This window comes from Saccostrea echinata, unplaced genomic scaffold (assembly GCF_033153115.1).
Source record: "Saccostrea echinata isolate AGI-Se365-2 ecotype Australia unplaced genomic scaffold, CSIRO_AGI_Sech_v1 ptg000028l, whole genome shotgun sequence".
In the NCBI taxonomy this organism is placed as follows: Eukaryota; Metazoa; Mollusca; class Bivalvia; order Ostreida; family Ostreidae; genus Saccostrea; species Saccostrea echinata.
This window is the reverse complement of record NW_026889777.1, coordinates 4,499,535-4,521,305: the sequence shown is the minus strand read 5'-3', so window position 1 is coordinate 4,521,305 and position 21,771 is coordinate 4,499,535. Positions and strand designations below refer to the sequence as shown.

Here is a 21,771-nt window from a genome sequence, read left to right as displayed (position 1 = left end):
TTCTGTCAAATTTAAAGAATAACGTTATGGCACATAAGAACAAAGTTAACAAAAATTCCTTATTGTAAACAATATTACATGTACAACGGACGGTAAAACATATCTATGTGTTGCAATATAATGCCACGAATGAAAAGATGAACAGGTTGACTTGTAAATTTTCTTTCGATTTAGTGCAATCGATTGGGTGCTTCAACTTTGGCTAAAAGTTTATTTTCTGTACCTCATGTGATATATATACGGAAGCCCATTTAGGACCTATCAAAAAATGTTTTTGAATTTGATATAACGAATTGTCGAATTCGTTATAACGAATTTAATCTGTTACAATAAATTTATTGAATTCATTATAACGAATTGAAAAATTTGTTATAACGAATTGAATTCGTTAAAATGAATTCTAAAATTTGATATAACAAATTAAATTCGTTTAAACAAATTCTAAAATTTGTAATATATTTTGTTGAATATATTGTCTTCGAATAGAATGTTTTACGTATCATTTCATTCTTTATACATGTATATCTGTCAGCATATATCTTTGTAAAGGTCATGTAATTGTTACACACTATGCATTCTGAAAGTAAAGGAATCCCTAATTTTATAACTTTTACTATCGACAACACAGAACAAAAGAAATCTATTTTTTTCGTCAGGATTGCTAGTCTTTTTAGAGTGATATAATCATTATAGGAATTAGTAAGCTAAGTTCACCTTCTTAAGATTTAAAGCTGATCAAAGCATTACCCCTAGGTGAACGCAAGATTTTGCTCAATCAAGCTAAGTCACAGTGATGGTGGTGGGAAGGGGGCGGGATGGCGGTTAACGCGCGATCCTAATGTTCGCTACTCGCGTTCTGGATTTATCTAATTCAGGTAACAGCGAATAATGTCTCATAGACACTAATATTTGCACAAATTCAAACATCAGCGAAAGGGAAAAATAAGCGAAATTATACATCCGCTCATTTAAAACCCCTTGCTGTAAATTAGATAATAATTAATGAATTATAGTTTGCATTATTTGTATGTTAAATGGCAATATCTTCAAAAAATATCTGAAGTGTTTTGATATTTACAGCTATAAATATAAGCATGTTCCTAACTAGAAGACATATGAACTGTATGTCATTGAACAAATCAGCTTCCTGTATACAGTAACTACAAAGGTTAAGATATAATTACATTCCAGAAAATATGTATTTTAAAAAAACTTAAAAAAAAAAAGACGTATCTATCAGAAACAATAGTGAGAAAACGAAGTTTTATAATCACTCACAAACACATACAGATAAATTTAAGTGTATAAACACAATCGATCAAGCAAATGAAATTACTGAAAAAATTCATTATTGGCATAAACAATATAATGAACACATATTTACTGACAAGTGTAAAAATCAAAGAAAATATAGTACATATCTGCTTATTGTTTCTAAGAAATGAAAATATAACATCATTTACATTCGGACTTTTACGATGTAAGAATTCGATTACCTCATTATTTCTTTTCATCAATTAATAATGAGATCTAAATCAACTTGATAGGTGGTTATTCCTTTGCTTTGTTGCATGTTTAACCTCCTTTAAGTATGCATTTTAGTCATGTGGTACCCATCGCAAACCTTATATAATGAAATTTCTTTGAAGTAATTAGAATAAGCTCATATTCTCTGCTCAGGTCCCCACCGTATTCGCTTTCATTTCCCCTTAACACTCACATATCTTAAATTAATACAACTGCGCACAGGAAATGAACGGATTGAGAATAATCCAGGAAACCTAAGATAATCCCGGAATACCGAAAATGTCTTTGGAACCCAGATCAAAAATTTACTGGCTTAACTGAGTTAAAAATATCCCTCATTTTTTATCATTTGGATTTATTGGGTAGATTTTCGTTCATAATTATTTTCCAATGACAAACGTGTGCATCATTTCACTAAGCCAACATAGCTTAATAGGCATCCTGTCATCTTCTTCTTGCAATTGCTTTTCGCTAAATTGGTGAAAAAGGCTCCAAAAAGTATGGAGCACAAAAAGTCCTTAACAAATTTATCCTATTGTTTGATAAAAATTCATTGTTAAACAAAATAATCTAAATATTCTTTTGAGTTAACAACCATTATCCTTGTTCATTAATTTCACAATTGAAATTGGAGGACAAAATTGTTTTGGAATGAACACATCTTTAAATAAGATTTTCTTTGGAGAAGTATATTAATAGTTAATAAATATTTAGACAGTGGTAGACCTTTGGAATAAAAGGAATACAATTAATATATAGGTACATGTACATGATGCAATACACTTTAAAGGTAGTTCCTATTGATAAGAAATTCTCGATAATAGAAAGTCAAAAAAGTCATCCCATTTTAAATGCCCTTCATTATCTTTTCATGCATCATATTTACCAATGACGTATAAGGTTAAGTTGTACGTAGAAAATTAATGCTTTATGCAATAATTTCCATCATTTCTTTGGCAAAGCTTTGGAATAAAAGAAATGCATTATATTAATTGCCTGTTGCAATACACTTTAAAGATGGTAAGCATTTATATTTACAAGATATTCTCGACAAAGCTTATTAGAAAGTAACAAAGGAAAGGTCATTCCTAAAAAAAATGCCAGCAATTCTTCGTTTTATTCCTGCATCATTCTCACCAATGACTTTAATTGTTAAGTTGTACGTGGAAAATTGATACCCAATGCGATAATCTCTGTCATTTGTTTGGCAATCCTCCTCCTTATATCAGACTATACTTTCTGCTTCAGAGTGTAGATATCTCTCTAAAGGCTATTTTCACGTCGGATACGTGAGATGGACTTCGGAGAATAATGTTGGTTTACACGTTTACAGACACATTACGCCATGGTATTTTTGTCCATCGACAAAATGCTATCACTTACTTTCCTGTTCACTACCGCTTCTTTCTTCTATATCGGAGGGAATTGTCCTCGGTAATATAACCATGGGGATTGAATTTTTATATTCGGACACGTGAGACATGGAGACTATTTCTGTTCCACCATTCCCATTTTCGTCCTGACATTCACCTACACGTGTTTGAATACATCGGTCCACCATGTCAGATGCATTGCTATTTCCCTCCACGTGGAGTTGAGCACAAGGGCAGTAAGTACTGACAAACGGAAATGTTCGCCGAAACGCTTTCCGGAATCCGTCGTTGAGAAAAGCGTACACAAATGGGTTTACAATCGAATTTGCGTACGATAAAGTGTGACTGATCATTTTGAGCACATATACGGGAGTTGTTTTAGGGAAGTGTGGGTTAAATATACGAATTAATTGAAATACGTGCACTGGAAGCCAGCATACTGCAAACAATAGAACCACAATAAACACCATCCGGGTAACTTTCCCTCTGCGCCGCGTTTGCGATCTTCTGGACAAAGGAATACTGCTGTTTAAATCATCCTATAAATCAATTAAAAAGATAACGATTATTAAGATAAAAAAACCCAAACATTTCATTACATATGGATTCAAAACCACAATTTGAAGTAAATGAATTATGTTGGAGTAAGGTATTTCGGACAACTTCTAAAAATTCATTGTACAAAAACCAGCAACATAAACAATAGACTATTTTAAACACAGCCATATTGTGTGAAAACAAATCTAAAAACTAACATTAACTGATTTATTGACAGTCGTACAACTGAATCTCTAATTCATCAATATATGATATAACCACACCCTATTGCAGTTGCAATACACCTTTAAGATGAGCAATAATGTTTCTGAAAATCGTAAAATTAAGAAATTCATTGTTCTAGAAGGAGATGATTGAATAGGTGCAGTCGGTGATGTGTTTATTTTAGAGTATGAAGCACGGTTTTCTATGTTTTGTTTTTCTTTACGCTTGTCCTTTTTTTTTTTGTTTTTGTTTTTGTTTGTTTGTTTGTTTGTTTGTTTTTTTTTTGCTGTAGTTTTGATTTTCTTTCCTTGGGATTCTTTTAAATAATATCTATTTATATAACAATGTTAATCCACTTAAAACTTTGTTTTCTATACTTAAGCATGTGCCAAATAGACGGTAACTCTATTTGTTCAACTATAACAAAACATTTTGTAAAAGGAGAGACATATGTTCAAAATGTTGAAATATGTAACAGGGAAGCGCAATTAAATGAAATATTCTAGTTAACCCTCAAACCATCATTGATGCATATTTTTCGTTACCAGAATTTTTTTTGCTGTATGACCAAGAATCACCAAGTACCTTTTATAAATTTATTTATCAAAGTTAGTCAAATGTATGCTCTTTTATTTGAGAGAGAGAGAGAGAGAGAGAGAGAGAGAGAGAGAGAGAGAGAGAGAGAGAGAGAGAGAGAGATAGAGAGAGAGAGAGAGAACTATTTCACTTTTACTTGTAAAATGAAATTGTAACTTAAAGGTACATAAATGTATATAACAAAACAAAGCTATCACAATCTACAATTGTTTTGATTAGTAAGTTTAAATTCCAAAATTACCTAAAACTTTCTTGCAAAGATAGATATGCTCGGTTAAATGAAGCATTCAAGGCCAAGTTGCAAGTCTAAATTACAGATAAGCATTCGATGTTGTTTATAAACAAATCAATTGAAATATAGCAAAGAAGAAAGTTTACGCATATTAATTATGGATTATAAGCATGAAAAATTCTATTCTAAAGAGAAGACAAAGTTTTTGAAAGGGAAAATCTTTTGTTAAGCTAATTATAGATATATTATTATAATTTTGATAAATGATTTTTTTTGATAATCTTGGAGAGTATTTTCCAATCTCTCTATCATGGTAAAACAAAAATTGCTAGGATGGGTTATATTGCAAATTTGTAATCAAAGATGATCCAAAAATAGTTGCTAATTAAAGATATGTCAGTATAATTTTTCCTTCAATTTTGTATAAAGCGGAAGATAAAACCTGTGAATATGAATCCAGATTACATTTTCATTAAAAAAAACCAAACTGGCCCAAAGGTCTAGTCTTAAAGCTTTTTGTTAATGCACAGGGCTAACATAATTCAAGCCAATAAATCAATATTTAAAAAAGCAAAGAAAAGTAAACAAAAATGCTACATGCCTGTGGAATATTGAGAAAAATCACCTCAGTTTTTATACTGGGCATATAGGTGTGTCTCTTCCTGGACCATAGGTTACGCAGAATCTGGGTGTAGCAGACAATTATTATCCCCAGGGGATTAACGTAGGTAGTGAAAATAACAATGAGGGAGACCAGTTTGTCTTTTTCCTCATCCCCCCAGTCTGGGACACAGTAGAGTTTGTTGTGCAGAACGTCTTTTTGTTCTTTGTGGTACATGGCAAATGGAATTGATATCAGAAAGGAAACTGAAAGAAAAAAAGAGAAAAATATGTGTAAAATATAAAGCAACTTTCTTTTTTTTAGCTATATCGGAGATAAAAAAAAAAACTGAAAGGATAATAACAATATGATGTATAACTTTTCTGCAACTTTAAAGCCTATTCAGAAAGGACACAGGGAAAAAAAGAGAAAGATTTCTCAAAATCGTTTTCAAAAAAGCAACTTTCTCTTTTTTTGGCAATATTTGATAAGAAACACTCCATAAGTATATACTGCAGTATGAAATATGAAGATAATGAACAGTAATTAGCTCAAAAGTCCATTGAAACAATACAAATTTAGAGCAGAGCAAACACAGACCTCTACAAACATCAGATGGCGATCAAGTGCCATGGAGGAGTAAGCATCCCCTGTCGATCAGTATCAATGGCTTTTCAAATGTTACACCAAACGAAACCTTTTTTAAACTAAAATAACTAGGTGAGGATATGATGAATACTTGGTTTCCATGCAAAATAGGATTCATTGCTATCTTCAGTACTAAGTACATTGTACTATCAAGGTACAATGTAAGAAAGGTCACATGGCTTTGCAATGGTGTGTATGCTGTAAAATCAAATCAATATTTTCCCTCTTTTTCACCGTAACAGAACTTAAAACTCTATGTTTTTAACTAAAAAAATAACCACCTTTCATATTCATATTCAATTCTGTTCAATTTTATTTTTTTGGAGGAAAATTGTAAAAAAAAAAAAAAAAAAAAAAAAAAAAAAAAAAAAAAAAACTAGTATAAGTTGTAGAGTTTGTTTTCTTGTTTCTATTACTTTGATTATCAACAAATGATATAAATATTTGCAATACTCTTTAATTATGGTATTTTCAATAAAACGTCTTTTTTCAGAGGAAAATAGCAGAAATATTTCATAGTTTAAAAATTCATGTTTAAGGATGTCCGCCTTAATTCTTTCAAAATGCATGTGTATGTGTTTAGTATGGAAGGGTATTAGTGACAACTAATATATACGAGGGTTGATCCAAAAGTTCGTGGAATTTCATTCTAAAATTTTATTGTGACGTGATTTAAGCAAACAAAAGACATTTCTATATAAGAGCCATTATGCAACAATACTGGAAAATTTCATAACATTCCAAATACCATTAAGGTCACACGAGCTTTCTTAACATGGACAGTTGTAAAATTCGGGGGAGCCTTTCACATAACGTCAAGTTAGGTATGTCACGTCACGTTCTAGGAGCATCTCATCCTCACGTTCAAATCGACTTTGAATTTATAATGAACATTATGTTTTTCTCTCCATTTCTGCCTTCGAGGAAAGCCTGGGTACCCATCTCGCACCCACTTTCTTCAACTTACGATCATTATTCGAATCTGCCGTTCCATATAATGTTCCGATTTCAGTAGCAATGTCAAACACAGTGTATTGTCGGTCCACGCCCATTAAGCCTCTAAATTTGTCTACGAGGAAGGACGACTTTCCAATAGGCGGCTAGACCTTTCACCATCATCGGAAGTTCTATTTTCCTTAAATTTCTTATGCCCTTTGAAATCCAGTTGCTTATTGTACATTTGTTTAGTCTGTATCATAAGTATATGCGTCTGAGTCCGAGTGTACCCAAGAGTTTCGCAAAACTTATCATTTGACCGAATTTCGTCTTTGTCTAACGATGTCATGATGACCAACAAATCATCAGTAGAAAAAAACTAAATATCCAGTAAAATCGACAAAACTTTCATACAAAGTTTTGTAAGAGTTCAAGCAATCGTAATTATGACATCATTTTTATTTTCATTTGACACTTAGCGATTTTTTGCCCAGTGAGTATCAAGAATTGTAACGATAATTAACAAATAAATGTCTCCCCTGCATTTTCAAACATCCGTTTCTATGGCAACTGCCAAAGAGTTACTATCATGAATTTTTAAAATATTTTTTATTAACAAAATTCAACAAGTGAATATATTTTCACCTGCAATTTTTAATGACTTCCATTAACCTGCAATTTTTAATGACTTCCATTAAAAAATAAATAAAATATTTTAAAAAATTCCACGAACTTTTGGGTCAACCCTCGTATATATATATATAAAAATTGGTAATTCAGACTTAAATGTTGCATGGCTTTTCCACATTTAATCTTGGCTTTTTCAACTTTGATATTAGCTTTTCCAACTTAAGAGTTGGCTTTTATAACCTAAAATTTGTCTTTTCCATATAACCATAATTTCTTGAAAAAGAAAAGAAAAGCAACCCTCTGTTTTTGTGTTAAATATACGAAATAAAAGGTATTGCAATAATATTCATACAGACATTTTAGACTTTAAGGATTTTTTTCTTACCAAAACTTAAAATACTATCAATCAGAATCTATTTACATAAAATGCTTTATCAAGTCTATAGTAATGTTTTAACATCAGCAGCTAAAATCAATATTTCAAACTCTTTCTTAGTGCAACAAGGTGAAGTTTAACTAGCTTTCACTAATAAGAAACAACGTAATTTGATTCTTTATCTTAATATATATTAGATAAATATACTTCATGAAAAACTTACAAAACTTTCAAGTGCGCAACTCTTTAATTAATTGTTATTACTTTTTTATTACTTTCACATACTTTAAATATTAATATGTATACCTGTAACGTGTACATTAAAAAGATTTATTACATTTACTCAGATAACTTTACTTCTTGTGTATAAAATTTGTGAATTTTTGAGCAGCAAATATTACGCTTTGCTTTCCCCCTTCCTATCCTCGCCCTCATATTTATAATAACATGCACTATTACCATCAACTCCACATTTGTCTTGAATTTTATTCTAGCATGTCAATGTGACATTATCTACCTATTGAAATCTTCTGCCTTTCTGCTAACAAATTTATCGCTTCTACTGCATAAGTTTCATGCAGGTGCTAAAGAGTTAAGTGATTTAAGGCAATTCAATTCCACCATGGCCACCACAACCATTAACTGGCTGATTACCATTGTGTATAATTGATCACTTCTTTTTTCCAAATATCTGCATAGAATGTGAAGATACCAAACAGTAATCGGGCTCAAAAGTCCAATTAAACAATATTAATTGTGAGTAGAGAAAAACTGGACAATTGCCAAGAATTGGGGCCATAGAGGAGTAAGCATCCCCTGTAAACCGGTAACATTCCATAGTACCACGGGTCGGCACATTGATTTTTTGGTTTTCTGTCTTTAAAATAAATACTCACATAATTCTTTTTATTCTCTCTCTTAAAGATTTGCAAATTCCGTTATATCCTGCTGCATCTTGTTAATCCGTAGAGACTTTTAATGACTGAATTTCATGCAGCTTTTAAGGCATCAACATGCACCTCCATTAGAATATAAAAAGGAAACTGGGGAATAAGAAGACCCAACTTCTGATAAAAATAGATCCCCAAATGTATTTTGTTAGAAGATTGCTTCTTTTTAATTCTTTCAATTAAACAGAGGAATATGATTACCATCAAATCAGATTGCAATAAAAGAAAGTGTTTTAGAACTATCTAATAATACATCTTGCTAATCAGCGTGACATTCCTTAAACGCTTAAAATATGAAGTTTTGCGTAAAGGCATACATAAGACCGTTTTATCAAATTCAAATTTAATTAAGTGTCATTTTTATTTCTCTGAAGGGAGTTCCCCAGAATAGTCATGCAACGTAACAATTGATTTTACTTGCAAAATCCATGATTTTTATCATAATAAAATTCACATCAAATACAGCGGAGGCGAACTTCCATTTTTTAAGACCAAAAAATTGTCGATAGAAGGCGGAAGTTGAAACAGGAATAAAGAATTTAGTATTTTATTAATCAATGTATAATTTGTATTTCTTTTAAACAAAAAGCTATATAATTATCCTAATGTATTTGTCTTCATTCATCTTTGCGATGCACTTACGAACTAGCGAAGCAAGACATTACGGAACACATTAAAACCTTAAATCTGCATTATTTTTAAAAAATATATATTTTTCACATTAAATGCAAAAATATTTAAATCAAAGAAAATGAAGTTGGGAAAAGTGATCCCCACTCATTATTTTTTCATATAATTTCTGTTTGTTTATCCACTGATAGACACATTGCTCTTTGAAACTGTTTAATGTTCTTTAACTTACAGTTATTTTACAAATACTGATCACAGGATGCTTTGAAGGACGACATCTAATCTAAGGTTCTTGAAAAATTTGGTTCAAAGAGAATATAATATATTTTTCAAATATAAAACAAAATTAATTCGTGGTGCGCTGACGTTTCTTGTGCCTTATTCTGTCTTTTCCCATAAATTCCAATCAACCTAGATGGTGGATTTCCGGTGATAGACCTTGCGAGTCAACAGGAGTGGATGTTGTGCGGATGTCTACGCAGCCTAAATTCAATTCCAAAAATATATATGATCATTTTTTTTGTTACCCAACGCCATCCCTATGAAGATTGAACTGTTTTCTTCGTTTCAGGTTTTCTTTTTTCGTCAAATTATTTTCATTTATATTGTTATTTCTTGGTTTTGGAATTGAATTGGTGGTTTTGCATGACTCATTTTTAAATCATTTCCGATTTTATATACAGTGTATATTGTTTGTGATGAGAGCATGTAACATTGATTCCCACGATATATGCTTGTATTTTAGATGTAGCGGTTTGCGTACGCCATTTTTGATGGTATCCCATCCTATATATTATTTGTAACTACTCTATTGATGGTTTATTCCATATACTATATGCACGTTTTTTGTACTCATTGATTAAATCATTATTGTTGTAATAAATAACCATATTCACATTTTATGTCATAGATATACAATATAATTTTTACACATAAAAAGACGCTCAATCCTTAAATTAAAAACTCAGTAATCAAAACAAGAGAAAAAAATCCAAACAAAATTAACACCTTTTTATGATTCCTGGCATTACAGTACATGCACCTTACTACAAACAAAAACACAGGCACAGATTTACCTGCCCAGACCATCATACTAACGATAGTGGATGTCCGACGAGAACGCCAGTTCATTGAGCTCACTGCGTTAACAATCGCATGGTACCTGTCTATTGTCAAAGCGGTCAAGGTAAAGCACGTGGCATGGAGTGTCACCTGAAATTGTAATAATTTCTATAAAACAGCAGAAAAAGTAAGTTTTACATGTACCTATATGTATGTGACACTTAAGTGGTTTTATGGATATATTCTTGAGCATTTCTGAGACTTTTAAAATCAAAATTCAATTTTAAAGAAAAGATCAATTCTAAAAATCACAGGAAGCATACGTGCATTACACTTAATATTGCCCAAACAAATGAAGTTTGATCAAGAGAAATGGAAACTATTTATTTTGCATTGTGATTCCTAGAAATTTTCAATGAAGAACAATCCTCTGTTACAGTTTTTTCAGTTGTTCCGATAAATCCATTTAAGGTGGGCGTTATACCTTAAATGGATTTAACTGAACAATTGAATGGAAATTCTGTGTCAGTCTGACATTCTGCAGTTTGACAATGTACAGACACATTTTATAGCAACTTTAATGTATGTTTCCTTTACGTTAGTCTCACTAGTTTGAACGTTCTTTTAGTATTTACACTAAAATATGTTAAAACGCAAGGTTATCTATAATAAATTAAATTATAGTAAAATATCAAGCGAATTTGCCGCAAAAATTCTGGATACCTCCAAAAGAGAAGTTACGAAAAGCCGTGGATACTTACGTAAATGCTACTACAGGTTTTCTGAACTATTTGTGATACAATTCTGATTTAGCTAATCATTGCTACCGTCTACCGGAAGTACACCTTTAGTATTTATATAGGAAGTAGATATACTAAATTGTAATATTATTATTTTAGCATTTGTACTAATATCCCATAAAATCCCAGGTTGCCTATACAAAAGGACTACATCATATAATGACCAATATCTGCCCCAAAATTAAACTTTGGTGGAGAAATATATGTTCGCAAACTTGAAAGCAAGTCTTATTTTCATCATCCGTGAAGCCAAACGTTACATATCGTTACATATGACGTCAAAGGGATGACTTTGATTCGAAATTTCAATGATTTTGAGAATTTTGAAATTAAACAAATTTTTTTCATGTTGTCCTCTTTTTTTCCTCTTTTTTTGAAAATATAGGCATATTCAAATGGTTTATGACGTCACAGAAAAAAATGCTGATAATCTACTTAAAATTAAAATAATGTTTGTTAAACCAGATTTTTCATACATTATACCCGAGTATATATTTGTGTAGATTTGAGATTTTCGAAATTCGTGTTTTATGGGGGCAAAACATTATTTTACCGTATATAGTCATGTAGCAGTGTACATTGTGACTGAGCTAAAATAAAAGATATTTCAAAAATATCAGTGACAAAATATCTTGAAGGCTTACTGAATGCCTGAAATGCTAACCGCATGCTAATTTAATAACTACTAATCGATTAGTAGAGCTCTTTTGTCTGAACCTGTTTGTGTATTTTCACATTTAACTAGACAAAGTATCTAAGATTGACATTTTTCCCTTCAGTTTTATTGTTGAATAAATAGATTTTGGTTTGAAATATTGGCTAGAGTAAGAAATGTTAAATTCATATTCATAATCATTTTCAATATTTGGGCTTTTTTTCTTGAAGAGATGTTTTCCAATACAACCACTAACAGAAATTCCTTCCAGAGTTTTCATTTCGTTTGACAAAATTGCATATTAGAATAATACATAAAAGCCTAAATTCCTGCGATCTAACGAACATTTTCTGATGACTTCGAGGTTCCTGAACTTGAAAATCCCTCATGTGTAATAAGGTTGACAACCTGTCATCCAATACCAACTTAAGCATATCAAAGGCTACCATTAGAGGAGAAGAATTCTTGACCTATCTGTTAGAATATGTATGATGTATTAAAAAGTGTTCGTTCCTTTAAGCCGCTTACTCAGTGCCCATAGGCAGCCAGAAAAAAGTATTAAATCAGTTCTCATCTCTTGGGACTGGATTTTCTAGGAATGAGTATTTTTCTAAATAAACATTTCAGATATATCTCTATTTTGATTTCACATTTTTATAATTTTGTTGTTGAGACAATTTGCAATGTTTACTTTCAGACGCAAGATATTATGGATATTTTTTAGATGCAGAATGAATATATATTTATTAAAGTTTGTTTTCATCTAAAAATTTGTCTTTATATCATTCTAATACACTGAGTACCTTTATAAATAACACATATATTAATATATTTGTATCTTTCTTTATTGCAAGTAATTGTTTTGATAACAAATAAAACAGAACAGCATTTTAAAAATTTGCTATTGTTTATTTTTTTTTTATATAGATTTTGCTAAGTGTTAGATATTTACAAAATTTAAATGTTTTAAATTAAAATGATTTATATCCATTACCAATGCCATATATTTAAGGTTGCCCATAATGATATTGATCAAGAAATAGACTTTTTTTTTTGCAAATACCATGCTAGGGTTGCCTAAGTCAGTGAACGTCATTTTTTTTTGTTTTATATATGAAAAACAAGGGTCGTTGATCTTTGAAATTATGCAGAAATATCAGGAAACATAAGTTCACAAAGAAAAAAATGCCAACCACGCTGAACGAATTTATTGACAAGCGCAGCAGGTTCATCTTTGTTAAAGCCGAGAAGCACTATGTATTCATTTTCATATCTATCCATAATATTGGCATGAATGACTTTATGACTTGTAGAACAGTCAAAATGAACAAATATTATTGTACATTTCTCTGACATCTTTGAAGAACTGGTCTTTTTGCATAAATATTATAAAACATAAAATCAAACTTACAGAGTAATATGCTCTCATAATGATTTTCACACAGTTATCAATTATGTCTACAACCTCATCAGAACATTTACAAAATACAGTTTACAACTGAAAGTAGTTCCCCTTCTTTAAAAATTATCATTTAGACTGACCTAATTAAACATTATTCATCTTAAACTTGAAATGAACCCTGACTTTCACAAGATCGAGGATGTGCATTTGCCTTTAGTTTTGTTTCAGAAAGTAACAATTAAGATCCTTAAGAACCCATGTGTTAAGAGTGGATACTAGTTGTCTAGTTTTTGCTAATGAACGTATTATGTTTTAATTAGAAACAGATTCCGTAACATTCAGCAAAGTTTGTTAAAATAACATCGGAATGCCGTCGCACAATTTAGACAAAAACAAATTATAAATGCACAGAGTGAACTCAGAATGAAATATTTTGTTCCTGTCAACAGATGCAGTTGATTTCTTCAGGCAGATGTTAACAAGGACAACGATTGCCAACAGATGCAATTAAAAAAAACCCCATCATCTTCATAAATCTCTTTACAGGATCAAGGGCATAGGTTCACAACCACTGGTATGTAGACGATGTTTTTCTGTTAATTACCTTAAGAAAGGTGCTAACTTGAAGAAGGATATGTCCTTCTTTAGATTCTTAACGGGTCAAGGGCAAAGTAAAGCCATAATAAGTTGTTTCAAGTTTCCAAGTTTAATTAGTAGGATAGCATCGTCTACATACCTATCGCTGTGTACTATGTATTATGAAGGAGATAAGTTGATGTTTAAAAGAACTGCTCTGTAGAGATGGAATCTTAAATTTTGCATTACTATATTCATTAATTAAAAGAAATCCAAATCACACAACAGAATACTAGTAATATGAAGAGCAACGTGAAAATAAAGGAATGGTACTGATCACCCCCTCCATTTTACATAAAATAGATAAATTAAGGGAAAAAAATATAAAACCGAGGAAATTCTAAAACTTTCTGTGATATTTGTACATGATTTCACGAAAAATATATATTAAGCATAGTAGCAGGTGTTTTATTAATATGTAATGTTGCATTGTTTTAAGAGGCGCCCAACAAGGACCCAGTCCTTTCTTCTTTTCAATATATTGACTCAATTACAATTCGTAAATTTATTTGAATTAAGCTATGAGATTCACTTTTTACGCCAAAGCTAGACTGTTCTTGTTCTAATGCATATATCCAAACCCCATTCTATTGCAACCTAGTCCCCACTCGAGATTCATGCATGATTATCTTTAAAAGAATATCTTAAATTTAATCCTTGTGGCATATAAGTTTCGTTTGTTTATTGTTGCTTTACGTCCCTCTCGAGAATTTTTCACTCATATGGATTGGTGGCCACTTGCCGGTCGAGAGCTGCAAATATTATCCTACGCTCGGCAATCAGGGCCATTGAGCAGTGAGTGATCTTTTTCGTGCCAGGACCTACTGCGACACGGGGCCTCGGTTTATACGGTCTCATCCGAAGGACCGGTCTCCACGCGCGACGTAAGGATCAACTCTAGAGCAAACGCTCTAACCACTGCAACAAACGGGCTACGGCATATTGGTAATTTTGAAGAGATTTTTATATAACAAAGGTACATCATAGACAGCTAATTATATGCTATACAAACTCCGTATGAGAAAAGTTCCTTCACTGATTTGTGAATAAATGATGTTCATCAACATGAGTATTGTCATATTAAACCATATTGCACGGTTTTTCATTTTTTTTAATTTGAATTTATCTTCCAGTGGCTTCTGTTCGTCCTAGATTTATGTCATGTTAATTATTAATTTGAAATGACAATCATTATAATTTGGAGGAAACCAGGGAACATAAATTATAAGCCTTGATAGCTATTTTTGAAATGTAATGCGATAATCTGTAAAATCCGATACACACGTATGTATAATGAAAAGAACACTCTCAGCAAGGCTTTGTATGCGTTAGATATAAACCTTACTAGATTACATCTCCTTCAGAATATAGTGCTTATATGGTTGATTCAGTAAAATACATGTATTCTACAGATTAACAAAATGTTTTTTGAGCCATAAATGGGAAAACCTATAATTAAAGGTTTTCATGAAAGCAACATTATCTTCTGTGCAAACACCTTTATTTAAAAAAATTCTTCTGTCAACTTGCCAAATAACTCGTACTTTTTATTACCATGAATTCTAATAACATTATTTTTTCCTTTAGAAGAACTATATAAATTTTATGTATTTTTATGGACCATATATTCCTGTAGATTTAGACTGCAAAGAACGTGAGTTATTTATGCCTAATATGTTACAGCAGTCATGTACCCTTTTAATTTCATTAATATCTTTGGAAGGCTATATCATTGTTCTGAGAAGTCTTACAAGAATCAGTAAGGTCTATAAACCTTATAATCTCATTTGCCTATACAAACTGCGGTCAATCTTTTATACGTTACCAGCTCTCATTAATCAATAAATCACCACCAGACTGGCAAACAATTTGACACTGAATGATCAAGATGAATGTTTGACACCTGCCGGGGGGTATAGTGGGTATTATTTTTCGTAGTAATATTAATATGGCAATGTGTTTTAACTGAGTAAGAGAGCGTTTCTTTTCCCAGGCAAAAAGATAGAACAAACCTTTATATTCACCTTTTTTATATTCATATAAAGCAGATTTTATTCAAAAACTCCTACACGAGAAGAACAAAACACTTGCTGTGGCCTTCATCTCGACATTTATATATATCAACGACGTATATTCAATTAACAATGGTTCCATTCATATGTCGACTCGATATACCCCAGTTTCCCTTATTTTTGCAGCAATATACACTTATCACCTGCAAATGGAGTTTATGCCTCCCAATTGATTGATTCGCAAGACCATGCTCCACGTATGTGCAATTTCTAGAACGAGGCAAGCTATTGACAATCAAGTTATGGAACAAGGATATCAACAGTCTCTTTTTAAGTCTAAATTTCGCAAGTGCTATGGTGGATCCAATGACCTTGTCAGCAAATACAATCTGTCATATATGTTAAATGCTCACTGACGTTTTTTCACACTAATTGTCAGGCCAATCTTTACACTGAAATTTCTATTCATTTTTTTGTTTGCCCAATCATGACAAGGAAAACACGGCGGGTGTGACCGATCGACAGTGCATGCACACTCCTCCACGGCCTGATCCCACCTCTGATGTTTTAGAGGTCCTTGCTTGGTCTGCTTCCGATCTGTAATTTTTCATGGACTTTTGTGCTTGATTATTGTTTGTTATCTCCATATTTCATTCAAGTTTTTATGTTACTAGTGAAGTCATTCTTTGACAGGTATTGTACAGTCAGATCCAGAATATTATTTTTGTTTAGATTTATCTGTTATGAATCTCGACAAGCTATTAAATCTTAATAAAATCTTCCATATTTCAATTGTCAATAGAATGCATCCTCTTTTAAAAGATTTATGAAAAGCCCCAATACCCTCTCTATTTTTAAATAATTTTCCTAGTATGTAGACTCTTCGTAAAGGATTTATGTTATGCAATATATGATTGAGTTTTGGTTTGGAGTTCAAAATATCTACTATAACTACATCTTCAGACTTACTTCGAAATACAAAGGGATGCATACTTAATTGTAGTGATAACAAAAGAAAGTATTTCAATTCACTTATCCGATTCTTCATAATTTATTCATGATATGCTAAAAATAATAGCACATCTCAAAAGACTTTTAAACATATCATGCTTCGCGAACAAATAATATAAGATACACATTTTGAAAAGAAATCCATTGCTACTAAATACAGACGCAAACAAATGACATGTTTAATTTTGCAATCTAGCTTTACCTATTACATTTATGATTTGTATTTTGCCTTGTAGTATTTAGGGGCACTCCCTTTTGCGCGAACAACATCCTTGATGCGTCAATTTTTTTTTTTTTTTTTTTTTTTTTTTTTTTGGAGTAGAGTACCATTCCCGCTAAATTGAATTCCAGACATCTTTCATTGATCGATTGTTTGTATGGTGTTTTATGTCCCATTCGAGAATTTTTCACTCATCTAGAGACGTCACCATATACCGAAAAGGGCTTCGAATTTAAACCTATACTAGGCACTCAGGGCTATTGATCACTGATCGAGGTTCTGTATCCTGCCAACACCCATCCTCTCATAGGATCTCGGTTTTTAAGGTTTCATCTGAAAGACACGTGACTTTCACTCCTAGTGCAGGGAGCTTGGAGAAGGAACAGTCACTAAATATGTTTACGTCTTAGGTTTGACACGGCACAGCGAACGAGAATCGAACCCGGGCATCTTGATCAGAAGCGAACGGGCATCTTTTAGTATTGGTTAGCATGTTTTGACCAAGCGCTGTCCTCATCCGATCAAAAATATTTTAATTGGATTCAAACTGATAGAATTTCTTGGACGCAAAAATGTAGAAATTGCATTGAGTTCAAGAAATTATCTTGTGCTAAGAAAATGATGAAAGAAGTTAGTATCATGTTTGCGTATTTAAAATTTCTCATAAACAGTATGTATTTATTTGTTTTAGCAAAAGATTTTTAATAGTTGTTAGCACCTGCCATAAATAAAAAGGAACAACGGAGTTTCTCAAAAGCCCTCTGCGGTAGTTACACTTCGATGGCCGAAAAACAACCACAATTTAAACCCAATCGGAAATATTTTGGGTAGATGTAAAGAGATTTATTTTCAAATAATGCCAACCACTTAAAAGTTATGCGATGTTGCTATGCTGCAATGTTGGTAGGAACTCCAGTGGGAATGGTGCTTAATTAAAAAAAAGTATGTTTAAACTTTACTCGTAGTATGCATTGTCCCATTATAGATACATGTATAAGTATTACTGCAAGACGGGAGCAACTAACTACTAAAACAATAAGGTGTCGATCATGAAAATGAAGGGGAAAAAACATTAAAATGCAAAATTCATCATATCTTTAAATTTGTCTTCATCTTTGTATAGCAGTTATATATCTCTTTCCAAAATGTGCATTTAATTGTTTATAAAAGCATGTTGTGTTAAAAAGCCTTATTGAGCTGTATTGTCTCCCGGTATTACTTAACTCTAAATTCCCCAACGTAAATTCCTTCAGAAAATCAATTCCCTTCTTGTCAAGCCCTTCTGAAGCACTGTTACTCATAAATCTATTTAATCGCCAATCTTTTGACTAAATGAAGTGTCAATTGTTTAATCGTGCATGTGATTCAATGTTGATTATGTGCTCAGCTTTTTAACCGTCATAGAAAATAACATCCTACGCAAACATAATTTGACCGTGCAACACTTTACAGCACTTAATGGAGCGCAGCGAAGTATCAGATTGTACCCAGGACATTGATAGTTCCGGCACGCCACAACGCAGTCGTTTACACAATACAACCGCGAGAAAAAAATAGTTCGAAGCAATCGAGGGCATGAATGCTATTAATCATATTGATTTGCGAGCAAATTAAATGGCTTCTCCTTTTTGTCAAATTATTTGTAATTTAAGGTTATGATTTTACGAAATTACAGAAAGATGAAGAATGGAGGAAAACTTCGTGACTATTAGGGAAAGACTTGGACAAGTTGCAATTATTTATATTTCTGTATGTAAATTTGAATGAATCCATATCTGGTTGCATGTGTTTGCATGGGAATGGTTTTAAATTAATTTGTGACTTCCTTTGACGGTTAAACATACAAATAATTGTAAAATTCGGAATGATATACCTTATACTGATCTTTGTGTCCAAAACGATTTGGTACTTTATACCAAAATAAGAATAAATTAATGTAAATTACATTAATCTGCTACTCGAAAGAAGGCAGATGTTATATTTATATTCTAAGTTCATCAATGCAGAGCCACAAATTTGAAATTGGACACTTCCTGTAATCCTTAAGTCGTGAAACCAAATGTCATATATTTCTTAGTTCTACAATACAGAGCTGACACACTGGATTTTAAAGTTGGCCTTCATTTGCAATTCCATCTGTCCATGTAGGCCGTGCATGTTTGCTTCCCTGGGTATTACACAATATAAATAGTCACTTTATAAAGTCATTAACATTTGGTACAGAACAGGGCAAATCATTCAAATTAAGCTTGTATTTTTTCCCCACTTGTCGTTTTCTCTGGGTTAGTGTATTTATTGATCCCATGGAATTATTTTTTCCCTTATTATACGGCTATGTGAAGTTAAAAGCTCTTCCACACAAGATTGGAGAATAATAAGATGGTAATGATTCTGTCGTTAAGAATTGCTATGTTGGTGGTTATCAAAGCATCAATTTAAAAAAAAAAGCGTCACTTTAAATTATGCTGCTGATAAAAGACAAAAGATGAGAGATTGTCATTTTTTTTTTCAATATCTGAACTCCAGTCTGAAGACAATGACATCAGTCCTAACAGGGACAGAAAATAAATTGATTTTATTTGGGTTAAAGAATTCTCAAACAATTCTAAATGGAACTGCAATGAAAAGAGAAAAAAATTCTGAATCAATCATTCATTAGGTGCTATTGATGACAGGCGAGCTATTGACAACAAAGCCTTAATATTGCTAAAAAAAATCAAAACAATGTTTCAAGTCATTCTTAGAAATTATTCCATCTTGGAACGACTTGAAATTGGGTTTTTCGGTAAATTATAAAACCCACAGGGAGCTATTTATCAACCTTATTTTTTTCAGAAATAGGAAAACATTTCCAGGACAAGAGAATATGTTAGTTACATATACATGTACAGTAGTCAAACTTCGTTATCTCAAACTTGATGAGGCCAAGAAAAACCTTCGAGATATACAGCAGGGTAAAATACATAAAGAATACGTAGTTGGGACTGCAATTTCACTTCGGCATATCCATGGAATTCGAGATAAATGTATCCGTGTTCAAGATACCGAAGTTCAAGTGTATATATTATGTCTATTACGGGCTAGGATGTTGTCTCTATGTCCTGATTTAGTATCTGATTTTTGTATGGTGTTTTACATCCCGTTAGAGAATTTTCTCTCATATAGAGACGTCACCATATACCGGAGAAAGGCTTCAAATTTAGACCGTTACTCGGCACTCGGGGCCATTGAGCAGTGAAGGTTCTTAATCGTGCCAACGCTTACCGTGACATGGGGCCTAAGTTTTTAAGGTCTCATCCGAAGGACCGCAACCTTCACTTCAAAGTGCCGAGCGCTTGGCGAAGGAACATTTGCTACCTATTTTTTATCGACTTACGTCAGTAGCGTCTATGCTTCGAACACGCGACTTTCCGAGCGAGCGCTCTACCGACTGAGCTACCGTAGTATCTGATTCTAAGAAAATATGCCAATATGGCATTAATTAGGAGAGCTCTCTTTAGCATCACAAACTTGACACTTTCATGCAGACAATAAATAGTTTGAGTTAAGACAAGAATATGTCAAAATAAGTCAAATCAGTAAGAAAAAACCAAACTTTTAGTTTTTATTTATATGATTTTTTTCTTCTCCCTCCCTCTCTAATAAATTCGATTGCCTTTTTTAATTATATTCCTTTCATGCCAATTGTTCATATCTTTCTGTTATTCTTGTACATGTGAGATTATAGGTCATCACTTAAAAAAGCAATGACGGTGAATAGTTTAAGACACCTCATTTTGAGAAAATTATCTTGGGACTAAGTTGAAATGGTTGTAGAAATGAAAGCAGACAATATGGCTGAGTCTTTTTTGTATTAAACAGTAGACTATACGTGTTCAGAATCCATACAACTTAATTTATCCAATATTCATGACTTTCTGTTTTGTCTTCTAAGAAGTTCCCACTGTATGTTTCATGACCACACCATTAATATTGCAATTGCAAATTTGACGAGCCAGGAAAGGCATTACAAAATCGCCATTTCATGCCCATGAATTTAAATGAGGTATCTCGTCTGATAATAGCTCTGTAATGATGTCTCCTACCAGCTTATTTGCATATTAAGGAAAGAATGTCGCTGTTTCTTCTCATACATGTTCTGTTGGTTATTCTCCTCCAGCTTAGCTTAAAGCGAAACTATAACTTACAAATGCAGCGAAAAGATATTAATCAACCAATATTCTGAACAGATTTCGCGTTTTGTGAAATATATTCATCTATCATCAGGCGCTGATTAATTTTGATTGAATCCGAGTCATTTGGTGTAAACTCATAAAATCCATATTTTGATACAGTGGTCAGAGTACTTCATTGTGAGTAGGTTAAACCACTTCACTGAAAAGTTTTAAGTGGTTTGTTAGTAATATTTATTTACATCTCTTTTCATTGGCCTAAAGGACAAACGTATAAGAACATCAAAAATTACACGTTTAATAAAACAAATTTAAGTTTTTTTTATTTAGACCTGAATGTTCTCCTTGTTTCAGAATTCTAAATTAATAAGGATGGATTCTATTTTTAAAAAATAAAATAAAAAATATGTATGTTTTTTTTTAAAAGAAAAGTTTTCCAATATGTACATGCAGTTCTATCCTACATATTTTAGGTGCCATTTTTGTTCTTCATTTTTAATCTTTAAAAATATATAGCATCACTTCTAAGATCTTCATCA

At 32.1% G+C, this 21,771-nt stretch overlaps 1 protein-coding gene across 1 annotated transcript in view; it reads right to left on the bottom strand.

The window, feature by feature from the left end:
* Positions 1 to 1,364: 1,364 nt before the first annotated feature.
* The window catches only part of LOC133193644 (galanin receptor 2a-like), a 38,972-nt gene continuing 18,565 nt past the window's right edge, over positions 1,365 to 21,771 (bottom strand). Inside the window, exons 2-4 of the mRNA XM_061329599.1 lie at positions 10,339 to 10,474; positions 5,117 to 5,358; positions 1,365 to 3,439 (exon numbers count right to left, since the gene is read on the bottom strand). Of these exons, the coding sequence (XP_061185583.1) occupies positions 2,903 to 3,439; positions 5,117 to 5,358; positions 10,339 to 10,474 (915 nt within the window). The 3' untranslated portion in view covers positions 1,365 to 2,902. The remainder of the gene's footprint in view (positions 3,440 to 5,116; positions 5,359 to 10,338; positions 10,475 to 21,771) is intronic.